General features: G+C 40.9%; 1 protein-coding gene across 5 annotated transcripts in view; it reads left to right on the forward strand.

Annotated features, from left to right (window-relative positions):
- SLC4A7 (solute carrier family 4 member 7) overlaps positions 1-21194 on the forward strand; it is a 363361-nt gene that overhangs the window by 324937 nt on the left and 17230 nt on the right. For all 5 annotated transcript variants that reach the window (XM_033930147.1, XM_033930146.1, XM_033930149.1 and 2 more), the window contains 2 exons: positions 17-148; positions 8593-8693. In XM_033930147.1, coding sequence (XP_033786038.1) covers positions 17-148; positions 8593-8693 — 233 coding nt within the window. The remainder of the gene's footprint in view (positions 1-16; positions 149-8592; positions 8694-21194) is intronic.

Below are 21194 nucleotides of genomic sequence, written 5' to 3' on the forward strand. Positions count from 1 at the left end.
TTGTATTTGCCTTCAGGTTCTTGCACTGGTGTTTGTTCGCAAGCTCTTGGACTTTGGTTTTACCAAACGAGAACTAAGCTGGCTTGATGACTTAATGCCAGAGAGTAAAAAGAAGAAAGAAGATGATAAAAAGAAAAGAGAAAAAGAGGTAAGAGTAAGACCAATGTATAGAGTGTGCTACAATTTTAATATATCATTAGACACTAAAACCTATGCCAGATTTTAGGCTATCTAATTAGCTGGAGTACAAGGTATATGTTTCCTAAACATTGATCACCTTCTTTTTAACCAGTGTTAAAAAAAATGTTTAAAATAGTAGTAATCCCTGCTGGACTGCCTATGCTCTATCTAAATGAAATGCTGTCCATATTATCGCAGGGTTTCAGTTCTGTAGATCATAAGGTCAGGGTTCAAGATGTACTGAAGAAATATGCATGAGAGAGTGAGGGCATACTATTTCTATTGTATGCATATCTATCTCATGCATAGTCACTAAGAATGTCCTAAAAACCTAATTAGTTGTAGCCCTCTATGATTGAACTTGTGCATCCCTGCTCTAAATTATATCTGATGTTTTGCTCAATTGAGGTGATTGTTTAGTAATCAAAACACAACTACAGTCAAGGTAGGGGAGGGGAGTGGTAGCCTAGTGGTTAGAGCTGCTTCCTCAGCATCCTGACGACATGAGTTTGATCCCAGTCTGCTGCTCCCTGTGACTCTGGACAAGTCACTTAACCCTTCGTTGCCCCAGGTACCCGATTACTCTTCAGTGTATTGCAAACCGCTTTGGGTGAATTTTCATGAAAAGGCGGTTAATACATCTAAATAAAGTCCTAACTTTTTTTTATTGGCACACGTTAACCACTCCACTTTGGGGAAATCCTGTATTTATGATTGGCCAATTATCAGTTTTTGGGAGACAATGGTCAGAATGTGAGAATTTTTTTGTTTGAGAGATATTCTGGTTGACAATAAGGTTTTCTTTTCAGATGTTGAAAACCTATTATGGTTTGCTAGACTATTTTTATCACTATTTACAACTTAGAAATTGCATCCAATGGTATTTAGTTGGAAAGCAAAACGAACTGCTAGATAATACACAAGACATATTTCAAGTTTTGCAAATGGGACAGCAAGTACAGCATGTAGCATCTAAATTCTACAGATTCCTCATTACTCATCCTAAGCACACCTCTTTAATTATTTAATCTATCTGGGAGCATGAACTGAATCTCAAACTTGCACCTACAATAGGCGTGCTTCTGGTGTCAAGTTAACAGATCAGTGCACTCGGAACTGATTCTTTGGTCTTTGTATCATATTGCACATAAAGCAATTTGGACACCAGTCAAAAGCTGGAACTCTAGTATATCAATTCCACTGCTGGAATTGTCTACAGGTGAGAACACGTACTCTTTGTGTATCGCTAATGCAATATTGACACAATGTCTGGGACATTTACAAAATTACTCTATGAAGTGCCTGTGTCATTGTTAAATTATTCTTTGATCAATGGTACTGTTTCCTGATTTTCAACTGGAGTTGCATACACTATTTGATATCCTTATCGCAATAGCAATTAAGGTTGTGATCCTTCACTTGAAACACAGCATAGATGTCTGTACACTAGTGGTGGAACCATGTCGGTTTAATAGCTAAATATGAATATCATTTAGCAGAATGAAATGGAGCATTATTGAGATATAAAGAGATTTGGGGTTCATTCACTCAGTATAGTGACTTGCAGATTTCTTCCCCTTAGATACTCATTGCTAGTTCAGTTATTTTTTTGTGATCTTTTAATGACCTATGTGGTATGATTGTAGAGATCATTGGAACTTAGGATCCACACATCTCATATATTGAAATGTCACTGTTGTTCTGTGGAAAACTCAATAAAATTTATTGAACTAAATAAGTCCATCAATTGTAAAACTAAGCTCTCAAATGCTTCCCTAAAATGGCAAAGATGAAATTGGCTGATAACTCTTCAGGTGTATCAGTAACAAACTACTACTATTTATATAGTGCTGAAAGGCATATGAAGCGCTGTACATATATTGACATTTAATAGATGGTCCCTTCTCAGTAGAGATTACAGTCTAACTTGGACAGACAGACATGATATATAATAGGGTCAAGGATGCAGAACCCAAGGTGAGAGGAATTAAGAGTTGAAAGCAATCTTGAAGAGGTGAGCTTTTAACTGGGCCTTTAACACTGCTGGAGCCCACCTTAGGGATTTGGGGCAGCTTATTCCAATCATACGGTGAAGCAAGGTAGAAGAGATGGTGTTTGGAGTTGGCGGAGGAAGAGAAGTGCACAGACAGGAGGGACTTACTGTCTGCGGGGAGACATAGGGCCCCATTAGACTTTAAACTAACACTGTGGAGTTATCTGACCAATAAATTCAAAAACGGAAAATTCCTAACGAATAACGGTCACATTATAATCACCCCCATTCCAAAAAATCGTAATACAATCCCTAACATCTGTAACCAACTATAGACCGGTAGCATCCATTCCATTCTTCGTAAAAATAATGGAAGGTTTAGTACATACCCAATTGATGAACTACCTTGATCAGTTCTCACTACTACATGAAACCCAGTCTGGCTTCAGACCTCTGTTTAGCACTGAGACGGCGATTGCAGCGACCCTAGAATACTTACGCAACTTATTCAGCAAGGGCCACAATGCCTTAATCATGCAATTTGACATGAGCTCGGCCTTCGACCTGGTGGATCACAAAAAATTGCTACAATGCTTAGACGCAATCGGCATCGGAGGTGAGGTATTCGACTGGTTCCGAGGATTCCTTACGACCCGCACCTATCAAGTATGCTTCAACTGTAACCTCTCTAAAACATGGAGAAACCCATCAGGCGTTCCACAAGGGTCTCCATTATCCCCACTATTTAACGTCTATATATCATCACTAGGCATGCAGCTGGCCCAACGGGGTATAAAAGTATTCAGTTATGCGGATGACTTCACAATCATTATCCCGTTTAATACGTCACCCTCCGAAATCATCCCCACGGCAACAGAAGCGCTAAACCTGATGGAACAATGGACCACAGAATTCAAACTGAAGCTTAATTCAGATAAAACTAAATTCTTCATAGCCTCGCCACACCCACCTATCACCACAACACCACTACGCATTAACAATCTTAACTACCCTATTCAACCTACAATGAAGGTTCTGGGGGTAATACTGGATCAAGGTCTAACTATGAAAGACCATGTGGACTCCCTAGTCAGAAAGGGGTTTTTTACTCTCTGGAAACTCAGGTCCATCAGAGCATACTTCGACGCTTCAGCATTCAGAATTCTGGTACAATCCCTAATACTAAGCCACCTTGATTATTGCAACATTACCCATCTGGCAATCACCCAGAAGCAAATGCAGAGACTTCAACTGATCCAAAACGCAGCAGTCAGGTTGATCTTCAGACTGAAAAAGTCCGATCATATAACCCCTTCCTACCGACTCCTGCATTGGCTGCCAATGGAGGCACGTACGAAGTTCAAACTAGGATGTCTCTGCTTCAAGGTATTATCCGGTCTAGCCCCTAAATATATAACAGATCTCTTCTCATTCCCAACCAACAGACATGAGAGAAGAACACACCAGAAATTTGTTTCCCCACCAGCCAGAGGATGCAAATATAAGAGACACCATCAACAACTTCTATCATACCAAGCTGCCTTATGGGGCAAAGACTTGGAAAAACTAATTACACACTCAAACAATTATGGTGAATTTAGGAAACACCTAAAAACATACCTGTTCTCGAAATACCTAGGTAACGAATCAGGACAATAGCCCCCATCGCAATCCCTCCCCAATTTAGATCTTGTAAACTATTAACCTCTAATCTCTAACTATGAATGTTCCTCACAATTTATGGAATTTTTCTAATTCATTGTAAACCGCATGGAACTTCACGGTCCTGCAATATATAAACTGTTGTTATTATTTTTATTGTTGCTACTATCAGATATTCACCGCTACACTCTGTAATTCGATGTCTGTGCAATTTATCTTCATTGTAAACCGCCTAGAAGTCGCAAGATTGTTGGCGGTATATAAGAATAAAGTTATTATTATTATTATAGGGTGGGAGATAAGTGAAGAGAGAGAATGAGGACCAGCCAAGTGAGTGCATTTGTATGGCCAGTTAGAGGAGTTTGAATTGTATTCGGAAGCAAATGGGGAAGCCAATGAAGTGACTTTAAGAGAGGGATAGCGTGAGAATAGCGTCTCACAGGTTGTCGTACAGCCAAATTTTGGACAGATTGGAGGGGAGTGAGATGTCTAAGCAGAAGGCCTGAGAGTAGCAAGTTGCAGTAGTCTTAAGTGTGAAGTGATGAGGGCATAGATAAGGGTTTTGGTAATGTGCTCAGAAGAAGAGTCAGATTTTGGTAATATTACAGAGGATGAAATGGCAAGTTTTAGCAATGTGTTGCATCTGGGCTGCGAAGGAGAGAGAGGAGTCAAAGATAACACCGAGATTGCGAGCAGACAATACAGGGAGATTGAGAATGTTGTCCACAGAGGCCGAGAACAGGGGAAGCGGGAAGGTAGGTTTAGACGGGAAGATGATACAGCTCCGTTTTAACCATATTTAGTTTTAGATGGTGGTGAGACATCCAGACAGTAATGTCGAACAGGCAGGCTGAGACTCTGATATATGGGTTTCAGTTGAGATATTTGGTGCTGAGAGATGACTCTTAGATCTACCAACATAGAGGTGATATGGGAAGCCATGGGAGATCAGTGCTTCGAGTGAACAAGTATAGATTAAGAAAAGGAGTGGTCCCAGGACAGAGCTTTGAGGTACACCAATCAATAGAGGGAAGGCTGTTGCATACACTGAAGGTGCATTGTGAGAGACAGGAAGAAAAGCAGAAGAGAGCAGAGCCCTGGAATCCCATCGAGGACAGCATATCAAGGAGTAGGCGGTGATCAAAAATATCAAAGGTGGCAGATAGATCTAGAAGGATGAGGATGGAGCAGAGGCCTTTGGATCAGGCCAGGAACAGGTCATTGTAAACTTTGGTAAGGGCAGTTCCCGTGGAGTGCAGCAGATGAAAGCCTGACTGAAGCGGATCCAGAATAGCTTGGGAGGAGATGAAAGCCAGGCAATGACGGTGAACAGCACATTCAAGTAACTTGGATAAGAAGGAGAGGAGGGAGATGGGGCAATAGTTGTAAGGGCACATGGGGTCCAGTTAGGGTCTTTTGAAGAGGTGTGACAACAGCATGTTTGAAGGCATCAGGGACAGTTGCAGTGGAGAGTGACAGGAGGAATGACAGCGGGCGAGAGAGCACCAAGTAGGTGAGTGGGAATCAGATCGGAGGAGCAGGTAGTGGGTTTGGAGGATGAGAGAAGATATGTGCAGTTTCCTCCTCCATGATTACAAAGGAGGAGGAGAGGGTGACAGATGTTGAGGGAAGGTTAGCAGAAGAGACAGGTGGAAGGAGGGGAGGGTGAAGCAGCCTGGTTGAGAACTTAAGGTGAATATTCATGATATTATTGTAGAATAACGCTGCCATACTTTGGGGAGAAATTGAGGGAAGGATGGGAGATGAGTGCTTTGATTAAAGAGTCTAGTGTGGTAAAGAAACGGTGAGGGTTAGAGCCAAGAGAAGTAGTTAAGTGGGTATAATATTCTTGTTTGGCCAGTGTGAGGGCAGACTAGAGTGATGTCATAATGATTTTGAAGTGAATGAAGTCTGAGTGCGCAAAGGATTTATGCCAGAAATGTTTCGTGGAACGAGCACATGAGCACAAGTAGCGGGGGGAGGGGGGGTCAGCCAGGATTAAGATTTGTCTTGCCTAATAGGACAGGAAATTGAAGGAGCAAGGGTGTCTAGTGCAGAGGAGAGAACGGTATTATAGGAGAGGATGGCTTCGTTAACAGTCTTGTGTGATATGGAAGTTGAGGAAAGGGATGAGACAGCAGCGGAGTGGGCTCTATGGTCAATAGCCTGAAAGTTCCTCAACATGTTGATGGCGATTGGCTGGATCTGGGAGAGTGGGATGATGAATAGTGAATGTTAACAGGTAATGGTCAGAGAGGGGAAGGGTGGTATTGCAGAATTTGGTGGTCAAGCAGTTGGAAGAAAGAATTAGGTCCAGTCAGTGTCCTCTCTGGTGTGGAGGGGTAGTGGAACACAGCTAGAGATTGAATGAGGATGTTATGGCAAGGAACCTGGAGTTGGAGGAGTCATCAACATGAATGCTAAAGTTACTGAGGATGAGGGAACAAGATGAGGGGTCAAGGAAAGAGAACCTGAAGTCAGTCGGTGAGGAAGAAAGAGCGGGGTGTATCAGGGGGGTAGATAGATGACTACTACTCGGAGAGGTAGGGAAGTAAATAGATGGATGGAATGGACTTCAAAGGAGGGAGAGTGTTGAGATTGTGGTGGATGAAGGGGTTTAATCTGCTTGAGGGTGAGAGTAGCAGCCCAACGCCTCCTCCTTGACCAGCTGTTTGAGGCGTGTGGGAGAAAAGGTTGCCTCCATGATACAAGGCAGCAGCTGAGGTAATCATCAGGGCAGATCCATGTCTCAGTTAGTGCGAGTAGGTAGAGAGATCGAGAGATGATGAGGTAGACAAGTTTGTTGGTAACAGCGGGCATTCCGTAGAGCACAAGAGAAGGGGGCAGGGAGGAGGGGAAGGAGAGGAATAGAAATAAGGTTGGTGGTATTGTGGATTGGCCTGCAGAAGTAGGTTGGGAATTGGTTGGTAGGACCAGGATTGGGGTTAATGTCTCCAGCAGAGAGCAGGAGAAGGAGGAGGAAGATAAGGGTAGGGGAGATGAGGTGGCACCTGCTGCTGCAAAGTGGGTGAGGTGCACACAGGGAGAGAGGGAATGATCGAATGAGAGGGAGAAAATGGACTTTTAGAGCGGAGAAGAGGGTAGAGGATAAGAGGAAGGGAGAGGCAATGGGTTTAAAGAGTGTGGTGTGGTGGTAAGTTTAGAGCTAGATTCACTAAACAGGATCAGTAAGACCGCATGGGTCCACTCCAATTTGATTTTTGGCTGATTCTAAAAGAGCTATTGATGCACTACAAATTTTATATGCAAATGATTCACTCGGAGGTTCGGTGTAAGCTCCGTCTGATTAATCGCTGTGAGAGCTAATCACACACGTGCAAAGCTGGCAGGGGAAGCTCAAACAGCTGAGTGGAAGGGCTTCTAAGCCAATCAGGGCCTTTGACCACTCCCCATGCATCACATAATGCACTGAGGAGAGGAAGGCCCACCATTTTAGATCAGAGGGCCTCGGAGCTGGAGGGACCAAGCCTTCCTCCTCTCTTCAGACAAAGGTACTGCGAAGGAGGGTCGGAGTGAGAGGTTCGGGGGAGTATCTGGTGGCAGAAGGATCCCACCTGCCTTTTTTTTTCAGCGGGGGGGGGGGGGGAATGGTTTGTGGAGTAACACTTGACATGGGGGGAGGCTCCATTGGAGGAGTGGGCATCCCTCCTGCCAATTTTTTCTTGTGGGGGAAGTTAGCATGGCAGGAAGAAGTGGGCATACCTCCTGCCATTTTTGCACCGGGGGGGGGAGGGGTAATCAGTCCCTGGTGCTGGTTCATAGGGGGTTGTCAGAGAGGGATGTCATTGACAGCGAGGGAGGAAGCTTTTTTTTTTCTTTTTAAAGGGGGCAGATATTGTGCCTGTGTAACACACACACAGCATCTGTGCCCATTAAAAAAGAGAGTTTAGCATGTTATAAATATTTTTGTCTCAACACTTAAGGAAAACCAAAAATTAGATAAGGTGATGATGGTTCAAATCATAATAATTAACCACCTTTAATCTTCATAAACTAAATTACAATCTGGTTTTAAGGTAGGTAGACAGCATAAGATACTGATGGAGGAGGGTCTAGTGATCTTTAACTGCTGTCAGATTGGTTTTCTGCTTAGCTTTATTGAATAAATTTGCACAGTAGAGTTGTAGAGTATTGATATTTATACTCATTGATTCTCAAGTTTGAATTGGTAGGATAGAGGCAACCAGTTGTGTGTAATAGAATCCAAATCAGCAGGGATAGGTTGTTCTCTTCAGTCTTCCACACAGTATAATATAGAAAAATACTTTGTAGGTATAACTTTAATATTCAGTCTTGAAAAATGCTATGTTTACTTTAAAGGAACACTGAAATAAGATTTCATGATCTGTGTAGTTTTCAAATCTTTCCTTATCCTAACCTCATTAAACAATTTCTCCCAATAAAAATATTTTCAAGATTTTTAAACCCATCTTACTCTGATAAAATAGAATATTTGTATTTCAAGTTTTACCTTCTCTTAAATTATGGCATCATCTTTCAGTATCTTTCCTAGTCCTGTGAATATACAGACCTGACATGTAGAAAGGTGACATGTAGATTCTACTTATTTTTCATAGCAGTAGTTCAAGCCATTAAATACAGAGCTGCCTTTGAAACCAGACTTTCTACCAAAATAATACAAGTAAACAGTAATGTATTTTATTAATATATTGCTAGTTTTAGTCCAAGTTAGAAACCCAAAATAACTTTGCAAATTTAATTTTCATGGTTTATAGGAAGCTGAACTAATGCTCCAAGCAGAAGAAAGTGAAATTGTACATCTTCCATATGAAAGTGGAAATATCTTGCAGATTCCTGTAAAAGGTTCAAAATATAGGTACAGTAATTCATTTTTGTTACAGTGAACATCTCATTTTTATTTTCGAAAACCTATGTAGGAAACATTAGAAAGGAAAATAGTATTACTACTACTAATGCATTTCTATAGAACTAATAGAATGTTAGGATTATCAGGACATAAAGATGTGTTATAATGCCCTGTATCGCTCCATGGTGTGGCTGCACCTTGAATACTATTCTAATTCCACTATATCTATTTTGAGATGCAGTGACCAGAAAGGTACAGAGAAGGGCGGCAAAAATGATTAAAGGGTTACGACAGCTTCATTTTTTCTTTGTTTCTAGGGGGGGGCGTATGAAGTGTTTGTGGATGGGAATTTAGGGAGGGTGAGTGAGAGCAAGCAGTGGTAGTGGTAGTATTATAAAAATCATTATTAAACTAGTGTTTAAGCCTGTTATATTAACGGGTGCTAGTAAAGCCTCCTTCCCTCACATGTCCCCTATTTTCAGCCCCAGCTCCAAACCAATTTTTTACTCCCCCAACCCCCTTCTCCCATCTTTTCATAAGGAAGGAGCAAAAACTGTTCCACCCACCCCACCCAGTGTTTAACTTCAAAGAAAAGCACTGTGCCACGCTGTTGCTGGCCTCGGCATCTTTTGTCCACTGCGGCCAGCACTAGCGGAAACAGGAAGTTGTCAGAGGGCGGGCCACAGTGGAGAGAAGACGATGAGGCCAGCGGCAGCACGACTCAGCGCTTTCCTTTGAAGTTAAACACGGCGGGCGGGTGAGCAGGCGAGGGGGAGAAGTAGATGCTGGCAGGAGCACCTTTGCCCCCCCCCCCGTTCCGATGCCTATGGAGGTTTCTCTGGCGGTGAGTGAGGGCGGGAGGGGGGAGTCACCGGCGTGTTTCCTGACTCCGTATTCAAAAATGAAATTTGACATGGAGGGCCACAGCACACTATCAGGAAACACACCATCCTAAGTGCTCATGCGTGCTTAGGATTTTATTATAGAGAATAAAGGGAACGCCAACAACAATATATATCCCTTTCTGGCTTAGAGAAACATATTATAAAGAACTATAAATTTGGGGAAAGTTAGCTTGCTTGATTAAAACTTAGCTAATTAAATATATATATGAATATTTAGTCAAGGATTAAGATTCAGAACATTTATAAGCAAACTGAAAATTTATTTAACAGCATTAATCAAGCAGGTAAAGCTGTTACAGATGGGACCTTTTGAGCAAAGACAATAGGATTGCACAAGACAAATGTTGCTAAAGCAGAAGGATTAATTTATCTGGATTCAAAAAATTACTCACAATGTGAATAGTTCTTAAAATGGAGCAGAGGCTGCATGGCCTAGTGAAGCACCATGTTGGTACAGGGAGAAGAGTTGTAACTTGATCCAGGCTGGTTCCAGAGGGTGGAGAGAGCATAGCAGTTGTCCCATCTCTGAAGCTGACAAGGCATCGCATCCAGTCATAGAGCAGTCGTTCAGTTCCCTCTGTGTTTCTAGGTAATGTCATGATTGAATTATACTGGCTTAAAATGGTGTCCCAATATAGAGTATTGTTACTTGTCCTTGCTGAATGTGGTGTGAATATATGTCTGAGTGGTTTAAAATGGTGTGATGAACTTCTATTATTGCTGATTGGAGTAGTCCAGAGATGAACTTGATTTGAAGAGCTTCTGTTTGATCTTGTAGTCCAGAGATGAATTTGGTGTGAAGAGCTTCTGTTTGATCTACATCCTGTTAAAGTTCTGTTTAGCTCTGGTATCCACCCTGGCCATGTCTTTTGTCTTATGTACTTAACACTTTCTGAAGGTGATGGCTCAGTCCTTTCTTTTCCAAGGAAGGAGCCTGAGGCGCCTGAGCCAATCAGGGTCTTAGGCCCCACCCTGTGCATCACATGATGCACCGGGGTGGGGCCTAAGGCCTCAGAATCGTTGCGGGAGACATTGGAGCAGGAAGGATTGAGCACCCCTCCTGCTCCGTTAAAGTTACGGGAAGGAGAGGTGGGGAGGGGAATGGGGAGGGGGAGGGGGCATCCAGTGTGTGGCAGGAGGGAATCGGCATCCCTCCTGCCATTTGATTGTTTTTTGGAGGGGGAAGTTGGGAGTGGGAACCCTCCTGCCATAATTTCAAAGGGCTGCAGCAGCGGCAGAGCACATTTTTTTTTGGGGGGGGGTCAGGGCACTTGGGAGAGGGAGGGGGGGTTAATTAAAAAAAAATTAGGCTGATATTTTGCGTTTGTAAAACATGCAAAATATCTGCCCATTTAAAAAAAATTGTTAAAAGCTGGAAGAAGCCCTGACAGCAGTGACAGGAGGCTGCTTCTCCTGTCACTATTGTCAGGGCTGTGCCCCAACTCAATTGGTTTTGAGTAGGAGTTTGCATGCAAATGATTTGTACCTCCGTGCAAATCATTTACATGTAAACAAGATAGTGAGTTGCCTGCCCGGCCACGGATCAGATTTGTGGGCTTAGTGAATCTAGCCCTTTAACTCCAAGCAGAATTTTAAAACCATATCATTTTTACTTTAAGTCCTTCAGAATAAATGATCTATTGGGTCGGGAAATAATACAAATTCAAAATTCATAATTTCATTAACATTAACTATATCATGCTTCATATTTTAACTCCAAGCGGAATATAAAATCAGTTTGTGCTACACTAGGAAGGGGCTTAAGAGAACTCTCAACCTCTCCCATGTGTGTGCTGAGGGGAAAGCTGAGAGTGTTAAGGGGATGTATCTGTATGAATGCCAAGGAAGGAATTCAAAAAGAGATGGCACTGCCATCCTGGAAAATGGTGGTGCCCAACCCGATCTGTTGCATCCTGGAATGCACTGGGTGAGGTCAGTCTGTCATAAAAACAAATTTTCCCCTTATGTGGTAGTCTTTGCACCAGGCAGATGGGCAGGATGTAGTGGGCAGGGTTGGATTCTACTGTTTTTCAACATGGTAGTGCCAGAGGCAGGATTCAAGTTAATCTTTATTTGATATGTTGCCATAGGGAATATACCACCTTCGTGGTTTTAAATCAGGGGTGCCCAATAGGTCGATCGCGATCGACCTATAGATCGCCAAGGTAAAGTGAGTCGATCACAGAGCCCATACCGGGCTCCGTGATAGACTCACTTTGCCTTGATGATCTACCGGGCCGATCAGCCTTCCTTTCCCCGACATCAATTCTGCCATCGGAGAGGAAGTTCGGGTCAGCCAATCGCTGCCTAGCTGGGCCGGAACTTCCTCTCTGACGGCAGAATTGATGTCAGGGAGAGGAAGGCTGATCGGCCCGGTAGATCATCAAGGCAAAGTGAGTCTATCACGGAGCCGATGGCGGCGGCCTGTTCCCCGATGGCAGCGGCAGTGGCTTGGGGAAGGGCAGGGAGAAAGAAAGAAAGGGGGCAGGCAAGGAGACAAGGAAAGAAGGGAAACAGAAAAAAAGAAAGGGGGCATGAAGAGAGGAAAAAAGAAAGGGAGGCAGGAAGATAGGAAGAAAAAGTTGGGGGAGGGAATGAGGTGTGGAGGAGAGGAAGCATACAGGCTGAAAGAAGGGATGAAAGATTGGATGCACAGTCAGATGAAGAAAGTGCAACCAGAGACTCATGAAATCACCAGACAACAAAGGTAGGAAAAATTATTTTATTTTAAATTTAGTGATCAAAATGTGTCTGAATTTATATCTGCTGTCTATATTTTGCACTATGGCCCCATTTTACTAAACCGCACTATGGCCCCATTTTACTAAACCGCAATAGCGTTTTTTAGCGCAGGGAGTGAGAGTAGTGCTGAGCATTTAGCGCAGCTCCCTGCGCTAAAAACTGCTATTGTGGTTTAGTAAAAAGGGAGGGGGTTATATTTGTCTATTTTTGTATGGTTGTTACTGAGGTGACAGTGAATGGAGTCATCTGCCTTGATCTCTGAAAAAACCCCGGAATAGGAATGATAATTTTTTTTTTTTTTTTAAATTCTTTATTCATTTTTCCATCTTACAAGTGCACAACATTACATCATTAAAAACTTTTACACATCACTTGAATTTCTTTCTGTTATCATCGTAAATATATAAATTTATTCCGTTCCCTTCCCACCCACCCTTCCCTCAATTATTTCAATCAAAAATATCATATACATATTGTATTCTTATTTAACCTTTAAATAAAATTTCATACTATCCCCCCTCCCCCCATGTATAAATATACTGTCAGTGGAAAATGATGTCTACTCATTACAATAATTTGCCAATGGCCCCCAGATCTTTTTAAAATTATTATAATTCCCTTTCTGCAAAGCAATTATTCTTTCCATCTTGTAAATGTGACGCAACGAATTCCACCAGAATGTATAACTAAGATTATTGTAATTTTTCCAATTACTGGTAATATGTTGCATGGCGACTCCTGTCATAATCAATAGAAGTTTATTATTGCTTGATGAAATTTGACTTTTTTGTTCTCATTGACATACCGAACAGAATAGTATCATATGATAACGCTACATGGTTTTCTAATAAACAATTTATTTGAGACCAAATTGATTTCCAAAAGGCCATGATACAGGGACAATAAAATATTAAATGATCTAGGGTCCCTGCTTCCAGATTGCAATGCCAGCATGTATTAGACTTAGAGCTATCTAACTTTTGTAATCAAACAGGGGTCCAAAATGCTCAATGTAACAAAAAGAACCAAGTTTGTCTCATAGATGCAGACACTGTACATCTCATTCTCCAAGACCAAATTCGTGGCCGTTGAGATGCAGAAATTTGATGCTTAATCTCAATGCTCCAAATGTCTCCAAGACCAGTCTTTGGTTTTTTATTCATATATACAGATATCAGTTTATACCACTGTGCGGCCTGGTGTCCCAGGAAATCTGCCTGAAAGCATAAGAACTCCAGACTATACTGATTATTAAGATTTTTCCATTCAGGGAACCCCTCCTGAATAGCCTGCTTCAATTGCAACCATTTAAAACTTTGTGATTTATTAAGACCATATTTATGTTGCAACTGTGAAAAATCAAGCAGTTTACCATTTGAAATAACATCATCTAAAGTCCATATACCTGCAATAATCCAATGCTTCCATATGATTTGAAATCCGCCAATTTGAATCTTGGAGTTTATCCATAAAGATTGATTTATTGATTTATTTATTGGAATAGGTGTTAAATTACTAACATATCGCAATATTTTCCATGTATCGATCAATATTCTGTTCTGTTTATATTTTCTAGGCATCTTGATACTGAGAACATGAGATAAATTTAGAGGAAACAAGAGACGCCATTCCAAATACAACCAATCCAGGGTATTTTCCATGAGTTCTGGGAGGACCCAGTACATACCCTGGCGTAAAATATAGGTTTGATGATACCTATAAAAGTTTGGAAAATTTACCCCACCCTCCTCAATTGGCTTTTGTAAAGATACTAAAGCAATTCTAGGCATTTTACCCAGCCAAACAAATTTTGTAAGAATACCATTTAGCTTTTTATAAAAGGATCCTTGAAAAAAAACTGGTTATCATGCTCATTTGATAACAAACCTTAGGCAATATCATCATTTTAATAGTTTGGACTCTCCCCCATCAAGAAAGATGTAAAAGGATTCCATTGCTCACACATTTCTGTTACTTTTTTTAATAAAAAATTTTCATTCTCTTTCATTGTGTCTTCCAGTGTATTTTTTATCCTAATACCTAAATATTTTAAACCATCTTCTTTCCATACGAAATGTATCTCAATTCTAACAAGCTTGGAATGGTAGTTTCTGGATTTCTCAAATAGAGCAGTATATCATCTGCATACGCTGAAACTTTATATTCCCAATCTGTATAGGGAATACCCTGTATCCCCTTTGCTTGTTGAATGGCTAGTAACAAGGGTTCTAATACAGTATCAAAAAGCAAAGGAGATAATGGACAGCCTTGTTTAACCCCCCTCTGCAAATTAAAACGCTCTGATAAATTATTATTAATATACAATCTTGCAGCAGGGGAGCTATACAACGTCTGAATCATTTGTATAAATCCTGAACCTATACCAAACCAATCTAATGCTTGATACATAAAAGTCCACTCAACCCGATAAAAGGCTTTTTCTGCATCTAAAGATACAGAGAAAGCCGGATCTTTCATGTCTTTTGTTAAATTTAACATATGAAAAGCCAATCTGGTATTATTAGAGGAATGTCTCTTAGCAACAAATCCTGTTTGGTGCATATCAATAATAAAAGGGAGAGCCTTAGCTAAGCATAAAGCGTAAAGCCAAAAGTTTTCCATCAACATTTATTAACGAAATAGGCCTGTAGTTTGAAACCAAAGTGGGATCTTTGTTTGGCTTTGGCAAAACGATTGTTAATGATTCAGCCATAGTACCTTTAATGCAACCCTTAGTTGGGACTGATATAAATTTAATAAATGAGGTAATAGGGTAATTTGAAATGATTTATAAAATTCTACTGTGAAACCATCACCACCTGAAGTGGATCCAACTCTAAGAGACTTCAATGCCGTTTCTAATTCTTTTAGTGATGTAGGCTCATCCAAACTTCTTTTTATATGTTCAGGAACCTTCGGTCCAATAATTAGATTTTAAACCATCTTTTTCCCTGTCTTCATAAGGCTCAGAAGAATATAGGTCTTTATAAAAATTTAGAAATTGACTTAAAATATTTCTAATTTGATTATGTGTAACTCCTTTCTCATCCTTTATTGCAATAATTTTTGTCCTTCTTTTCTTTGCTTTAAGACAATTTGCCAATAATCTTCCCGCCTTATTTGAGTTTCCATAATACAGAGTTTCTTGGGAGAACAAATCTTTCCTTACCAATTTTGAAGATAATTCATTATATTTATATTTTGCTTTTAATAGAGCTTGTAGAGTGCCATGCTCCCATTTATCAATCAATTTAGATTCTAAATATTTAATTTCTTTTTCCAAATTAGAATATTGCTTTTTAATTTGTGTTCTAATATAAGCAGAGTATGAAATAATATTACCTCTCATGGTAGCCTTAAAGGCATCCCATAAATTCTCCATGGAGATTTCATCTGCTAAATTAAATTGAAAAAATTCATTAATTTTTAATTGAAATTCTTCAAGGAATTTTGTATCCACAAGCAATGTATTATCAAATCTCCAAACAGATCTGCTATACTCTTGTTCATCTAATTGAAGTTCAATCCATACACCCGCATGATCAGATAAAATAATTGGATTTATGGATACTTTAATCACCTGCTGAACTATTTGAGTTGAGACAAAAATATAATCAATTCTTGAAAAGGACTTATGAACATGTGAACAAAAGAAAAATTCCTGATCATTAAAATGAAGTATTCGCCAAATATCTTTCAAATCACATGAATGTACCAAATTGTCTAACCCTAATGATTTTATACATTTACTCGTTTTTTTTTATCCATTAATGGATCCATAAAAGCGTTAAAATCTCAAACTACAACAATTTTAGAAGCAGCCAGTGGGAGTAACAATTGTAATGTTTTTAAAAATTCATTTTGATTCGAATTAGGGGCATACACATTGAACAATGCCAGGGTATTATTTCCCATACTCATATCCACATGTATCCATCTACCCAGGGGATCCGAACCTATTAATTGAAAATTAGTTGTACATTTCTTATTTATAAAATTAGCTGCCCCTGCTTTTTCCCTATTGCTGGGGCGATAAAACATTGTTTCACCCATCCCCCTTCAAGTTTTTTTGACTCTACCACAGACAGATGAGTCTCTTGTATATAGTAGATATCAGCATTCTGTTGTTTCAAATAAGCTAGTGTTTTTTTCCTTTTAAGAACATAAGAAGTTGCCTCCACTGGGTCAGACCAGAGGTCCATCGCGCCAAGCGGTCCGCTCCCGCGGCGGCCCATCAGGTCCATGACCTATGAAGTGGTTCCTGACCATTCTTCTAACCTACCTCTGGTTCTATCTGTACCCCTCAATCCCTTTATCTTTTAGGAACCTATCCAAACCTTCCTTGAACCCGTGTACTGTGCTCTGGCCTATCACACCTCTGGAAGAGTATTCCATATGTCTTCCACCCTCTGGGTAAAAAAGTACTTCCTAGCATTTGTTCTAAACCTGTCCCCTTTCAATTTCTCCGAGTGACCCTAGTGCTTGTGGTTCCCCACAGTTTGAAGAATCTGTCCTTATCCACTTTCTCAATGCCCTTCAGGATTTTGAAGGTTTCTATCATGTCCCCTCTAAGTCTCCTTTTCTCCAGGGAGAACAGCCCCAGCATTTTTAACCTATCAGCGTATGAAAGGTTTTCCATACCTCTTATCAGTTTAGTCGCTCTTCTCTGGACTCCCTCGAGTACTGCCATGTCTTTCTTGAGGTACGGCGACCAGTACTGGACACAGTACTCCAGGTGCGGGCGCACCATTGCACGATACAGTGGCATGATGACTTCCTTCGACCTGATTGTGATACCCTTTTTTGATCTGATGATTGAGGCCATTAACATTCAGTGAAAAAATTTTAAACGCTATCTTAAGCTTTATAATCAAAACAACTAATCAAAATCAAGTAACTAAAATCATACTGAATCTCATGAACAAACACCATTTTCTTTAATTTAAATTTTTGAGCCTGAAATTTGCCCCTTTTTGACCCACCCAATCCCCCCCTTCCACCCATCCTATCCCCCTATATTAATGGTAAAAGTGAAAACTTGAAAACACACATATTAGATCAGGTAAAGAGAATATCCCCAATAGACAAACCATTAACTTTTGTTCCCCAATAATAAGTTACATTAATATTATATTTATAAATTAATTAATCCTTTTCAAATATACCCCAATAGACAAATCATTCCCCCTATAAATAATTATGATAATTAATTGTGCCTCTGAATTATATTTAACATCAAATTTTCATTATTATATTATACCGATATGAGCACTCATATTAAATGAATAATAAATAAATAATGAATGAGTGAAGAAATTAATATCTTGCTCAAATTTTTACCTTGTAAATCAATAATAAATTGATCAATGACATTTCAATTAACATAAACTTCTAAACTAAATACATTCCAAAATTAATTAGTAAATCACATTTTATATAATGTTATACCAACATACATTGTAATAACTACCCATCATGAAAAAATGTAATTAATATGAAACAAAACACATGTAAATGTGGAAGCAGATGTACTTGACAATATCATTCAGAAATAGGGCTATCATTTCAAAGCAGTAAATGTCATGAACTTTTATTTTACATTCACTTTTCCATGCTTTGAAGCCCATAAATCAAATCTATTACCAGATACTTTAGCAATAATGCCTTGTCATACATTTATTACCACACTAGTGTTTAAGCCCGTTAAATTAACGGGTGCTAGAATATATGTCTTTCTTTCTGTGTGTCTCCCTGCCCCTGTCTCTTTCTTCCTTTCTTTCTGTCTCTTTCCTTCCCTCTGTCTGTCTTTCTTTCTGTCTCTTTCCTTCCCTCTGTTGGTCTTTTTTTCTATCTGTCTCTCTCCATCTGGTCCCCTGTCTGTCTGTCTTTCTTTCTTTCTGTCTCTCTCCGTGCCCACTGTCTTTCGTTCTCGTGCGCTGTCTGGCTTTATGTCTCCATGGCCACTTGCCTGCCTTTCTTTGTCTTTCTCTATGGCCCCCTTCTATATCCTCCCCAAAGCAAATAAAGATTGCTCCCTGCACCCAGCACACCCCTCCCCCCAAAGCAAAGCAAGTTCACTCCCTGGCCCCCTTTTGCTACTGAAAAGGAAACTTTAAAATAATACTTTTAAAATGATCAGATACTTGGAAACTGCAAAGAAAGGACTTAAGTAAAGTTCAGGATTTTTAAATCATAATAAAAGTCATAAAATTCTGCAGCTTCCCTGCTTTCTATCTTGAAAGTTGTTTAATGATAGAGAAATTGATAGAGAGAGAGATTTCTGCAGCTTCTCTGCTTTCTATCTCTCCACCTTTTCCCTTCACACTTTCACTGAAATAACCTGAGTTACAGCTTCGGGAGCAGCATGCAGGCTACTTGCTAGGGGATCGGCCGTTTTTGCTGCATCGGATCCGTTGCTTTGGCTGGCCGACTTAGGCCTGTGAGCGTCGTTGGCCTGGAGGAGCCGGTCGGGGCGGGGCTTCCGTGCTGGTCGGCTGCGTGTGAGTTTAGGGGTATGGGTGATTATTGAACATACCCCGCGCATCCCTGAACCTACCCAGAGACTCCCCGCGCGGGAGGAATCACCGCCATCACCGCCCCCCCTGAGCCGCCACTACTGCTGCATCCGTCGCCGGGCCCCGCTCCCAACGCTGCGCACCTAGGCCGGGGAGGAGGAGGTGGCGGCAATGGCAACAACAGTGGATTCCGGGAGCAGCGGCTGCCTTCCCCGCCTCCCTCACCGCCCGACTGCAGAGGCGAGATTGAGGAGCCGCCACTGACAGGCAGACTGTGAGTGCGCGGTCTGGCTGGCGCCTCTACCAAAGCCCTTCCGGCGGCAGCCCCTCTCGCATCCGTCTCCACGTTGCAAGCCTCTCCGAAGGCCGGCTCCCACAAAAATGCTGCCCCTCTGTCCAAAGCTGCGGCCGGACGCAAGATTGGTTTTAAAGTTAGGCGGCCAGGCCAGGTCTTCAAAGCAGCTGCAGCCGCGGTTTTAAAGTTAGCCGGTCAGGTATTCAGAGCGGCAGGGGGAGGCAACCTTTTATTCAATGTCTGCCGGGTAAAGCGCCGTGCCGAGTAGAGGAAGCAAACGCCGTGGCAGGAGAGCAGGGAGTGAGTTTTTCCTATGCGGTTGTTTTTGGGGGGGGGGGGGGGGGTTGTGAACAGGAAGTCGAGCAGAGGCGGGAGTGAGCTGTTCAGCTTCCCCTATCTGGGCAATCCGCTCTGGCGAAAATGGAGTGAAGTGCCGCGTGGGGCCGTAGAAAGAGCTGGGCATGCTGCAGTCTTGGCGGCCACGGACATACGGATCACGGAAGCACGCCGATAAGACTGCGCATGCGCCGCCTACGGTTTTATTATATAGATGATTCATATTAATATTATAAAATAATCAATCATGTGATTTCTTTCATAACAACTTTCCTCTGCTTCCGTTTTTGAAATCCGTTGTCACGGTAACGTTTCCTTACACCCACAGATGTCAGCATTCTAGTTTCAACGATTCTTTCATGAGCCGTTAAACTTTTAGATTAAACTGTTATAAGATTCATATCAAATTTATATTAACACCTTAAATAAATTATATGGTCTAACTCATTTTCCTAGGTAATGTATATCATAATAGAAGTATTTATAAATTCATAGGTTCTTCCAGTTGTTTTAAAAATTCTTGCAGATCTCCAGGTTCTTTGAAATTAGATGTTTTATTTCTGTACATCACCCTCATAATCGCCTGGTAAATCAAGCCGTATTTTGCTCCGATGCTTCTCAGTTGTGGCCTTAAATCCAGAAAACTCTTCCTCTTAGTTGCAGTTGCTGGCGCAAAGTCTGGCACGATGTGAATACGAGAATCCTGAAATTTTAAATTTTTGTTCTCTTTATCGAGGCAACATAATTCCAATGCTTGTTGGTGCCTTAAGAGCTTAAAGATTACTAGATGCTTCCGCTTTTGGTTGTCAATCCTTTTTGAAGGTATCCTATGGGCTCTTTCTATTTCTGTTTTAATTGGCAAGATTTTAGGGAGGAGGTTCTCTAAGAAGGAAGTCATATTGTTTTTCTCTGCCCCTTCCAGAAGCCCTAATAATCTCAAGTTGCTCCTTCTCTCCCTATTAAAGCAATCTTCCAGCATCTGTGTAAGTATCTCAATCTTCTTATGATCAGGCTTCATTTGAATTAGGTACTTCTGTTTCAACTGTCTCCATTCTGTTCTCCAGGTTCTCCATTTTGTTTTCAGCTATCTCCATTTTTTTGTTAAGAATAGAGATCTCTTTCTTCATCTCTTGGATTTTCTTTGAATTATCCATACAATTTCTCTAATTGCACGCAGCTCAAGAAGGATCTCATTATTATCCAAGTTGTCTTTCGATGTTAGATTTTTCGAGGGGGTCGTTGGCTCGGGTTTCGCTCTTTTAGCACTTCCCATTGGAATAAAAGCTGAATCAGCCTTAATTTGCTTACCGGACGCCATAGATTAACAAATCCTCCTTTTTGAGTCGGATAAAAACAAATTTTTGTAACCGATTAATCTTTAAAAAGATCTATTGGGACAGAGCTCACCATTTACCCGACTGTGCTCATGCGCTTCCAAGCCACGCCCCAATAAGAATGATAATTAACATTTTCTCTGCGTACAGTGTGCTTTGTGTTTTTAAAAAATTTTTATTGTTGGTAGATCATTTTGACTTGGTCATTTTAAAAGTAGCTCGCAAACCCAAAAAGTGTGGGCACCCCTGTTTTAAATTATAAATAACAGGAGACACACAGTGATGAAAAGGACTACAATTCAAATAGAAAAGCAGAGAAAAGATCAGAAAACTGCATCTATCTGCAAAGAAACAGTTAGAGTTGGAAAGACAGCAGGACCAGC

Source organism: Geotrypetes seraphini, chromosome 2 (assembly GCF_902459505.1).
Source record: "Geotrypetes seraphini chromosome 2, aGeoSer1.1, whole genome shotgun sequence".
Lineage (NCBI taxonomy): Eukaryota > Metazoa > Chordata > Amphibia > Gymnophiona > Dermophiidae > Geotrypetes > Geotrypetes seraphini.